The sequence below is a fragment of the Nanorana parkeri genome, unplaced genomic scaffold, assembly GCF_000935625.1.
Source record: "Nanorana parkeri isolate BGI_ZX_2015 unplaced genomic scaffold, ASM93562v1 scaffold84, whole genome shotgun sequence".
NCBI classification, from domain to species: Eukaryota; Metazoa; Chordata; class Amphibia; order Anura; family Dicroglossidae; genus Nanorana; species Nanorana parkeri.
Genome location: NW_017306352.1, coordinates 1,878,258 through 1,888,812, shown reverse-complemented (window position 1 = coordinate 1,888,812; position 10,555 = coordinate 1,878,258). Strand labels below are relative to the sequence as shown.

General features: G+C 40.5%; 1 protein-coding gene across 6 annotated transcripts in view; it reads right to left on the bottom strand.

Annotated features, from left to right (window-relative positions):
* Window positions 1–10,555, bottom strand: part of PARD3 (par-3 family cell polarity regulator) — a 535,067-nt gene that overhangs the window by 250,895 nt on the left and 273,617 nt on the right. For all 6 annotated transcript variants that reach the window (XM_018552327.1, XM_018552326.1, XM_018552321.1 and 3 more), the window contains one exon: window positions 579–767. In XM_018552327.1, the coding sequence (XP_018407829.1) occupies window positions 579–767 (189 nt within the window). The remainder of the gene's footprint in view (window positions 1–578; window positions 768–10,555) is intronic.

The following is a 10,555-nucleotide window of genomic DNA, read 5'->3' as shown; positions in this document are numbered from 1 at the left end:
ATATATATATATATATATATTCTGATGGCAGCAGCTGTCAGAATACTAGAAACTACAGCAGTTGGAGTTGACAGAGGGCACCTCCCTGAAATGACTTGTTTCAGGTTGAGATCCCTGTATCTGTATACAAGAGAATGTAAACGGGAATCTTGCATTGTGGAAATAAGTTCAGTTACCCTACAGAGAACAATGTTTTCAGCTAGGTCAAACCTGAGCAATAGACGTATACTGACAGAAAGGCATTGGCACTACTAAGCAGGATGTAATGCTTGCACAAAAAATGGCTGCCCCCATGCACAAATATAATTTTAAACTATACATAGAAACAAGTAACACTCACTGATAAAATTATTACTGTTAAACGGACCACGTTCACATATAAATCAAAAGAACAGTAAAATTATGGTAACTTCCCTCTTATAGTTTTAATATCATTTTATAATCTAGGGTCAATCTCTGCTGCAGGCATACAGGTTCCCAGAAAGCAAGTTTGAGATTAGGATTATTTCTGTACAGTCCCTCATCAATGCCACAGTCTGCAGACATCTTGAGGTTAAAACTAGTAAATATTTACTTACTTTAGACGCAGCTCCACCATTGATAATGGACTTCACAAAGATGCCAAGGTCGGCGTGATTCTCTTTTGACCGATTTCCTTTAACACTGACGCCGAGTCCGGCAGATCCAGAATCATTTAGAGGAATTTCAAAGGTTAAGAACTCTCTGGTGCCATCGGGTGTGAGGACCAAGTCATCTTCTTCTGGTTTCTACAGAATGAAAGCCGTTCTGCTTTATTACACTCACAAAACAGTAAGAACTTGTACCAAATTAGAGCTCCCAAAGCTCAGTCAAATTAGGAGAAAATATTACTGTAGGTGGACACTAAACACATTGAGGGGAATTTATCAAATCTGGAGCAGGCAGAATCTGGAGCAGCTGTGCATGGCAACCAATCAGCTTCTCTCTTCAGTTTGCTCAGATAAGATTTGAAAAGCTGATTGGTTGTCATGCACAGCTGCTGCAGATTCTGTCTGCTCCAGTTTTGATAAATTCCTCTCATTGGATTAAAATACAGATTCCAGACTGTTCCTTCAAGAGTTTTTCACTGAACAATGAGCTGGTGAAGACCAGAGATGCATGCCCCCTACCGAGAGCTGCAGTTTGTAGGGAAAAGCTGCCCAACAACTGCTAGAGTGTCTTAGGGCTGCCCTGACATTTTTGCAAGTGAGGGCCAGTATAGCTTGTGAATACTCAGCTACCTTGAACCAGCCAAGAGCCTGTATTTTACAATATATATAGATAGATAGATAGATAGATAGATAGATAGATAGATAGATAGATAGATAAGATATATCTATCTATATATATATATATCACATAATACACATAATATGCAGGCTGTCATTGCTGATCTACCTCCCTTTGGAAAATGCTAACTGACTGGCTGCCTGTCATTCTGATTCCATGGCTTCAACACTTTCAGCTTCACTGACCCAGAAGAAGAATGCAGATCAGGAGTTCTATCATCACTATGATGCATGTTTTTTTTGATTCAGTGACTCTGAAAGTACTATAACCAGAGCTGTTTAATGAGGTCAGCTATTATCTTGATTCCCCCCTCTAGGTGGTCAAATAAAAAGAAAAAAAAAAAATAAAGGTCAGCAACAGCAAAATTATTCTGTAACAAAAGTTTATAACATAAAAGGTTTTATACAAAATCATAAAAAAGCATCTGATGGGAGATTTAGGCCTCATTCACATGGGGTGTGTTACGGCATGAAAAGCTGGTTGTTGATGCGCCCGGAGTTGCAGAAAGCAGGGTGAGGGAGCACAGCTCCGGAGTCTGCATAGAGTTGAATTAGCTGCCTGAACACTTTGTCACAGAGCTCTGGACGCATCGACAACTGGCCCTTCATGCTGAATGGAGCAGCGTGCCCTGTGTGAAATGAGGCCTTAAAGTGGAGCTTTACCCTCTTTGACTAAAAATCATATCAGCATACAGCTCTGCTGATATGAAATCATCTGACATTCATTAGCTAAACAAACATTTTTATTTTACTTACATTTTTTTCTACTTCCTGGTCCACTCTGGCACAAATGATGTAATCGCGCCCAAGCGTTGCATCCTGGAAAGGTTACATTGTCAGAGCATTGATGGGAAATCTCATCTGTAATATCACGAGATCTCAGGGAAAGGAATTTTCCTCCCCTGAGATGATGTGCATGGTCACATGTCCTAGTCACATGTGCCAGAGTGCCAGAAAGTAAAGGGAGATCTAGTAACCTGTTCTTAGTTAAAATGGCCACTGTGAGAACACTGGGAAAGAAAATAAAAAAAAAGGGTATGCAAAAAAAGACAGCAAATATCTAGAAGTATGTGTTTGTAGATTGTCATTACTAAACATTTATAAAAGTGCCTTTGTTGTTATTTTGAAGATATGGGTAGAGTTCGTCTTTAATGAAAAAGTTAACAAAATCAGGTACATTTATCAAATTGTATTTGCACTCATAGACAGCAAGCTACAAGAGCATTGCACTAAACCTGTGTTAATTATGACACATGCAGTGGTCATACAACACTAAGAGGTGGTCAGTGGAATGCTTGACATATTTGCATTTATAAATCTTTATTGCTCTGCCTCACAATGCTTATCAGACAGTCTGCACTGATGTGAACAGAGCACCAGAAATCCCATAGGAAAGCCTTGTGGCGCAATTTGGATGCAGCTGCCAAACTGAATTGACTGCATCACAACTGCATCTGGTGTGAACTAAGCCTTAAAGAAATTTAAGGACACATGGAAACCCCGTAAATGTAGCTCACCAATGATTTAAATAAACACATCTCCTAACAAAAGATGGGAGACTGATGTTGCATAAGCTTTCACACCACAAGCCTCCACCAGACACGTACAATGCTGCACAGGAGCATTGCTTCGGAAACATGTTAACATCCTAACAGATGTAAACCCCACAGACGCAAAAAACGTGAGTTCAAACCGAGCAATAATTGCTCAATTACCAAATCACACATAGCAGGTTAGGGAATTCATGGATGAAATGTGAAATTCTCCTTTCTATTCACCTTTCTGCAATGGTGTGACTTTAGTGAGCAAGTAATTATCAGTTTACTCTAGCAGACAATAGACTGCAGGAAATATTAAATTAAATATTAAAAGGGCACTGAACCGGAATTACAACATTGTATACACAGAATAGAAGTTAATTAGATTTGCCAAAACATATAACCTAAAATAAAAAAGTGTCCGAAAAACTAGAAATAAAAGCAAAGAAAGCCGTTCTGGCCCTCAGAAACATTTTAATGTAGGGGTATCTAAAAACCGGAAATTTCCCCGCAGGCATTTTACTATGCAGTAGACAGGACTAATCTTTAGCCTTGCCAATGCTCAAACCAAAGTTGTCCACAATGCCCCTAGTTTGGTACACTACACAGGTTATTGGGACTTTCGATATGGGTTGACAAACTATAAGGCTAGGTTCACACCTGCACTACACCGCACAACACCCAGGACGTGCATCCCGGGATTGCGCGGTCCTGTACAAAGCAGGCAGTGACCCCATTGATTTAAACGGGGTGACATCAGCGCGGCAATCGCAGAAAGAAGGTACAAGTATCTTTTTTGCGATACACGACGCACAGCTATTTTAGAATGCCAGATCGTGTTCGGAAACACGGGCGGAATAGCGGCGGGAAAACCGCACGATCCGCCCGACGTGACTGGGGTGTCATTAGAAAATAATGACATCCACAGCGCAATTGGTTCACACATTGGCAGCAATCTGTGCGGAATTGTGCATGATTGCCACGCAGTGAGGTGTCGCCTAGGTGTGAATCTAGCCTAAAGGGTCCAGCATTGTTCGATCTATATCTCCCAACTGTCCCTCATTTGGAACCAAATTCCTCTGTCCATCTTTAGTCATCAGCTGTCACTCCTTTTGGTCTGTTGCATAGAACTCTGGTCAGGTGTGTTAAATGTGCAGACCACTTTTCTTTACAATTTATATGTTGGTAAAGGTGGCCATACACCTTACAACCACCGCAAGACTTTTGTCTTGTGATGGTTGTAAGATAATTTTAAAAAACGTACGATCTGCCCATCTTGGACAGGCAGATCGTACTTGCGATCATCGCAAGCCCCGCGGAGGGGCGGGCTTCTGGTGACTGCAATGCTTAACGGGCAGTGTGCGCTTGCGCACACCGGCACATGCGGCATTTGTCTTACGAGCACGCCACAAACCTGCCGACAATCGTACGATTCTCGGCGGGTTTTCGAGCCTGCTTGTAAGACAAGAGACGTGTGACCGTACAACTGCCGATTATCGTACGATCACATGATTTACCGCGAATATTGTACGATATTCAGCAGGTGTATGGGCACCTTAAAATAAATTACTTGCAGGACTTGGCGACTGGCGAATAAACTTTGATTAAACTATACTATGACTGACAGTTACAAAGGATTGTCCAACAACCGCGAGTTTAAACAAAAAAAAACAATTTGTAGGGCCTTCTCTTCCTGAAATGCCATTAAAGGACACTGCAGGAAGTGACAAATAAGCAATCTGTAAGATGTATCAGCTCATTATATGGATCAAGGAGCTATGCTTCACAGAACATACAAATGTATTACCAAACAACTATAGATCTGTACACCTCGGGGGACTATTTTATACACAATCTGTAAATGGTATTCACAGCCAATCTATTTAAAACAAACATTTTAGTTAGGATAAAAACCACTGATATCCTTGAAATCGTGCCAAAGCTGTCAGCAGGTGAGCATATTTCCTGTCGTGGGTGGATGGATGAAGAGGCCACCGTTGGATGGAACTGTATCATACATGATAGCCAGATTGTTGACACTTCAGAGTGAAGCAAAACATTGACAGAGAAAGGTTTTATTAACCACTAGACAGGCTCAGAACTTTGAGAAGTATTACTTTTTCTTCCAAACACTGCATTCAAAAAAATTAAATGTGTGGATGGGGGGAAATCTCCCCCGCTGGACTATTGTATCCTGACAGCCGGCACCCACCACTGTCCAGAATACACAAACAGTGATTGGCTGCAATCACTATTCAGCCAACAATGTTTGGCCCAGCTCCTTGGGGACATTGCAAAATGGGTAGGGAACATTCTAAAGTTTCCTTACCTTTCATGTTGGCATTGAAAAATATGCATTGATAAACATTTAGAGGGTATTTCAAAACACATATACCTATGATGATTTGTGATGATATCAAACTGGGTGTTTGCTTGAATTTAGGAGTGTTCAGTTTGAGCTGCAAAATAAAATAGAATTCTGCATCTTCAGGGTCTGATAAACTCTAAATGATGCTATACAAATGTAAATGTGGCTAAAACTGCATACGGGCTTATTCACACCATCGCCAGACCAGACCCGGAGGTGTTTCTGCATTTGCGGTCATGTGTGTTTTTTATGCATTTTTTACATGTTTTTGATGTGTTTGTGTCTCACTTGACTTTCTAGTGATTGGTTTGCATTGGTTTCAGTGTCTTTACATGTTTTTTGATGCGTTCCAGACCAGAGAAAATAGTGCAAACAGTATTGTTTTTTGTTTTTTTTAAACGCTCTGGAACTGAACGAAGTGATGTGAACTAGCCTCACTTTTTACCATAATTAAAAAGGTATGTGTTTTTGGACCAGACAAAAACATTTTCTGGTCTTGATCTGGTCCGGGCATGGTGTGAATGTGCCCTAAAGGCTGGTATATTACATGCAGAGAACTTAATCTGGGAAAGGAAGTTTGTTTATACTTCCCAGATAATGTGTGGTTATAATTTAATTTATGCCTGTCTGAAAGTACCCTTTAAACACGGGACTAGCATACATAACATATTATTCTGGACGCCAGGTTTAGGACAGAAGCTAATCTGCATATTAAACGACTTGAGAGTTTTGAATCCGAGCCAACATTGTTAATAGGCTACATTTACAGATTTAAATACCTTGGTCATTTTAAACTACACAATGGTTTTGTTTCAATCAACGATAGAGTTATATAGTCATTTAGATATGTTGGATCTTATTACAATTGTATTTCTTTTCCAAATAATGAGAGGAAAGTACAACTCTCTTTTTTGTTTATATATTGTATATAGTGTTACACCAGGCAATACCGAATGTTTGGTAGCCTCTAGTCCCCTGCAAGCATCTTCCTCTCTTATTCTGTTCTACAGTGCAGTGTTCTCATTCTGCATGCAGTCTGTTCCCTCTCATCTCAGAAGGTGATGCTTTCATTGCACTGACTCCTCTGACCAGATTCTGCCTCCAGCACTCCGACTCTCTTATCCTTTGCTTGATAACTGTGCTTGTCTTAACTTGGAAGGAACGCTGCTTACACGCACATTTTTGCCACGTCGGAAATTATGCATCAGAAATGAAGCTCAGATGCAGAGAGGCTGTGTAATTGTTGTGGCGCCACAAAGCATCCTTTGATTAATAAGCATTGTTTTGCAGATGTTCCAATTCTACAGCATATTTTATTTAAAAGAATAACGTCACCCAAAAACCATACTTTATTGGGGCCACCCTAAGGCCCTGGATATTTTTTGGCGACTGCCTTATTAGATCTCCCCATATTTCCCCACGATCTCCAGCCCACTTTGGAATTTTACTCCTGTTACAAAATAGATGGCAATCTCCACTAGGCATTTCATCCATCAGGATGACCCGATTGCTGCTGAGGATGTCCAGAAGGACGAAAAACGCTGGGGAGGACAAAGTATGCCACCATGACTGAAATACAAAAAATGAAAGGAAGAGCCAGAGAGAGGCCGGGGAGGAAAGCACTAAATGATGCACTGACGTGCTACAGCTTCTAATGCACATTATGAGAAGCTCACAGTGTGCACTGAAATCAGATTAATACATTTCAATATGGCATAGGAGCGTGAACGACTGTGTAAGAATTAAGGTAAGGCTGGAGCTCAGTTTAAAATATCTGCAAAAGAAAGAAGACGTTCCTGATAACCAGAATTAATGTGCCACCAATTGCGTATTCTGCTAAAAGACTTTCAATCTCACTTCCCGTATCAAAAAGCAATTCATGCTTCCACCAAACCCTTTATTTTACCCAGCTCCCTACTTACATATTCATTAACTATTCAAGCTATTAGGCCTGTCCCATGTTTCATTCAAAACATTTACTTGACACAAAAGGTCATTCAGAATAACTTCAGCTGATTGAAGCCGCTCATGTATATAATTTCTAATAAAGAATTGATGAATGATAAAATATGTTGAATGCTTTTTCTTTAATATCATGTTCAATGTGAAAGTGACAGAGTTGCATTCCACATACTGAAGTAGTCTAATGTATGGAGGTGCAGGCAGAGATAAAGGAGCCTAGCTAGAAAAGAAAGAATGGGGCTAGTTTGGCCTGCCTCTATTTATGTATTATTGGTATTTATATAGCGCTGACAAATTTACGCAGCGCTTTACACAGTGCACATTCACATCAGTCCCTGCCCTCAAGGAGCTTACAATCTAAGGCCCCCATCTCGCATGCATACATAGGGCCAATTTAAACTAGAGCCATAGCTGGTGGTATTCTGTATTGTGCTGTATAATGTACTATTGCTGGGATTTGTAGTCCTCTATAGCCGGTGCCCTTCTGCATTCATTGCTATATCATTTTACACTTTATTCCACTATATTGCACACCACACTTTTTTTTTTCTTATTTACTTCCACCGCTCCAAGCTTGCTCCTGTGATGGACTACAATCTCAATACAAACTAGTAGTCCCATCACTGGAGACATTTTTAAAAATGTATTTTATTTTTTATCCGATTAACCGATTAATCGAACTCAATAATCGGCTAACTAATCGATTTTGAAAATAATCGTTAGCTGCAGCTCTAATGATGTCTCTTAATCTGATCTTCTTCTTTCCTGATGTTTTCAGCCTCCTCTCCAGAGCTGCGGCGGGTCTCCAATCCAGCGCTGACTCCTCTGGGCTTGCTGGCACTTCCTGTCCCACTGTGTCTGCATGCGGGTGCACGTGTCCATAGACTTACCTTGCATCCCACCCACCACCATCCCACCTCGCGTCCCGGACGAAAATGTGAACTGCACATGTGCGCCCCAAGATCCTTTGCGGCCGCCTGAGAATTTTCACATTTTCGGACGGGAGCGTGCGGGGAAGATGCAGGTAAGTTTAAAACCACTGTTAAAGTGGGTTGTTTTTTTTTTTACTTTTTGTATGCATCTACTGCTTGCTAGCAGTAGATATATGCAAAAAAGCTGAGGTTTAGAAACCCTCTAACCTTCCAGCATGTCTTTGGAGTGTGGGAGGAAACCGAAGTATCCAGAGGAAACCCATGCAAGCACATGGACAACATGCAACGTGTTGTTACCTTATAAGTTTATGTCAAATCTTCATAAGACATATGTATATAGTTTTATTTCTTGTTTTAAATATTTCACCTGAGGTGGGAGTGCTTATCACTGTGGAGGGGAGTGGCAGGCCCAGGCATGTCCGGATAATTGCATAGCAGGTTTTTCCTGAGCCAAGACCCTTTGATCTAATAATATGTAGACTGGCCAATCGTAGAGAGGGGTGAGGAGTTGTAAAGAGGGTTTTGGAAACCCTCCAATCTCCATTAGGCCTTGGGAGTCAACCAATCAGAGGCTTGCCATGCATCCCTATGGACACCAGGGGTATATTAAGGATTGAAGGAAGGAGCTCGCCCTCATGTGACGATTAATGGGTAACTATACATATAATCTTTCCCCCACTTAACTGTATGTCTTTTGTCTGTTAGATACCAATGTCTGTGTATTTGGCATGTTTAAATCTTTTCTTCGTATGTTGTAGTTAACCCCTTCATGACTGGGGCCTTTTTTTCATTTTTTGTACCCATGTTATATTCCACAATTTAGGCCTGAAAATTACTTAAAACCCCCCAACATTATATATTTTCTGAATGCCAAGACCCTATAGAATAAAATGGTGGTAGTTGCAAATTTTTATGTTGCGCAATATTAGCGCAACTCCTTATTAAACCCCAATATTTAGTGAAAAATTTAATTAAATGCCCCAAAACACAACAAAATACCCATTTTTTTAATGAGATATAAAAGATGAGGTTACAACGAGTAAAACGATACCCAACATGCCCAGGTTACAAATTGCGTGCATCCGTAAAACGGCGAAAAACCCCAGTACCCCAAAAAGTCCATAGAAGAAGCTTTAAAAGCCCCCACAGGTCGTCAATTTAGAGATACCCCAAAATACTGGCCCTAGAATTATTGCTCTCACTCCGGCGTGCGCGGCGATACCCAACATGTGTAGCGCGTTCGTCGTTTTCATACGTAGGCGCACCCGACGCGTGTTTACGTGTCGACGCACGTGCTCGCGGGGGCGGGGGACTTTTACATTTTTTTTTATTATTATTAGATTTATTTTATTTAAATGTAATTTTAAAAACTTTTTTTTTTTTACTTTACTTTGACTGCTATCACATGTGATAGCAGGTGGTGGTGACAGGTACTCTTTAAGGTGATGCTGGGGGTCCAAAAGACCCCCAGTGTCACCTTTACACTGGAAATAAGCTATTGAAGTGCAGAGTCTGTTTAAACAGCCCAGATGCTGGCGACGTACACTGTACGTCGTCAGTCACGAAGGGGTTAAATAGATTGTTGGTTCATTGTATTTAAGTCTTGATACTATATACCAATAAATGTATGTTATTGTGTTGAGCTCAAAAATCTCATGAATTAATCCTTAGAATCTCATACCTGTAAGTGTGAATGCTTATATAGCAGATCATAACTTGAAATAGTAATTCAGGTAACAGTGTCAATAGGTTATGACTTTCAGAAACTTAACAGGATGATGATGATGTTGTTCGCTGTCTAAAGCTTTCTTATCACGTTGATTGTCAAACTATTGCCAAGAGAGGAGAATGTTAATTTCCTCCACATGACAGCTAACTCATATTGGGCCCCATTTGCAAGTATTCATTGAAATTCATTATTACTATTATCTCTGCTAATACATCACATCTGGCCCGAATTGTTTTATGCAATTTGGCAGCAGCTGTGAAATATCACGTGTCAAAAGTAATTTTATTTTCAAGACTGACTGGAAAGTTTAATTTGTCTCCATTTTAATTGAAACACTTGTTTGCCTGGAGACCATTCAAACAGGTCTCAGCCACTTCCAGAGGGGGCAGTTAATTAGTAGGTTATGGAAACTAACCAGATGAATTTGTGAGGAGCACCAAGTCTCTTCAGAATGTAGCCATCACTTCAGTAATTTTCAGCAATCACTGCTTTGACTAAGTTAAAGTGAAACTCCAGACTAACCGTAAAAACATGCTTGGCGCATATATTATACACACACACTATATTGCCAAAAGTATTGGGACACCCCTCCAAATCACTGGATTCAGGTGTTCCAATCACCTCCATGGCCACAGGTGTATAAAATCACGCACCTAGGCATGCAGACTGCCTCTACAAACATTTGTGAAAGAATGGGTCGCTATCAGGAGCTCAGTGAT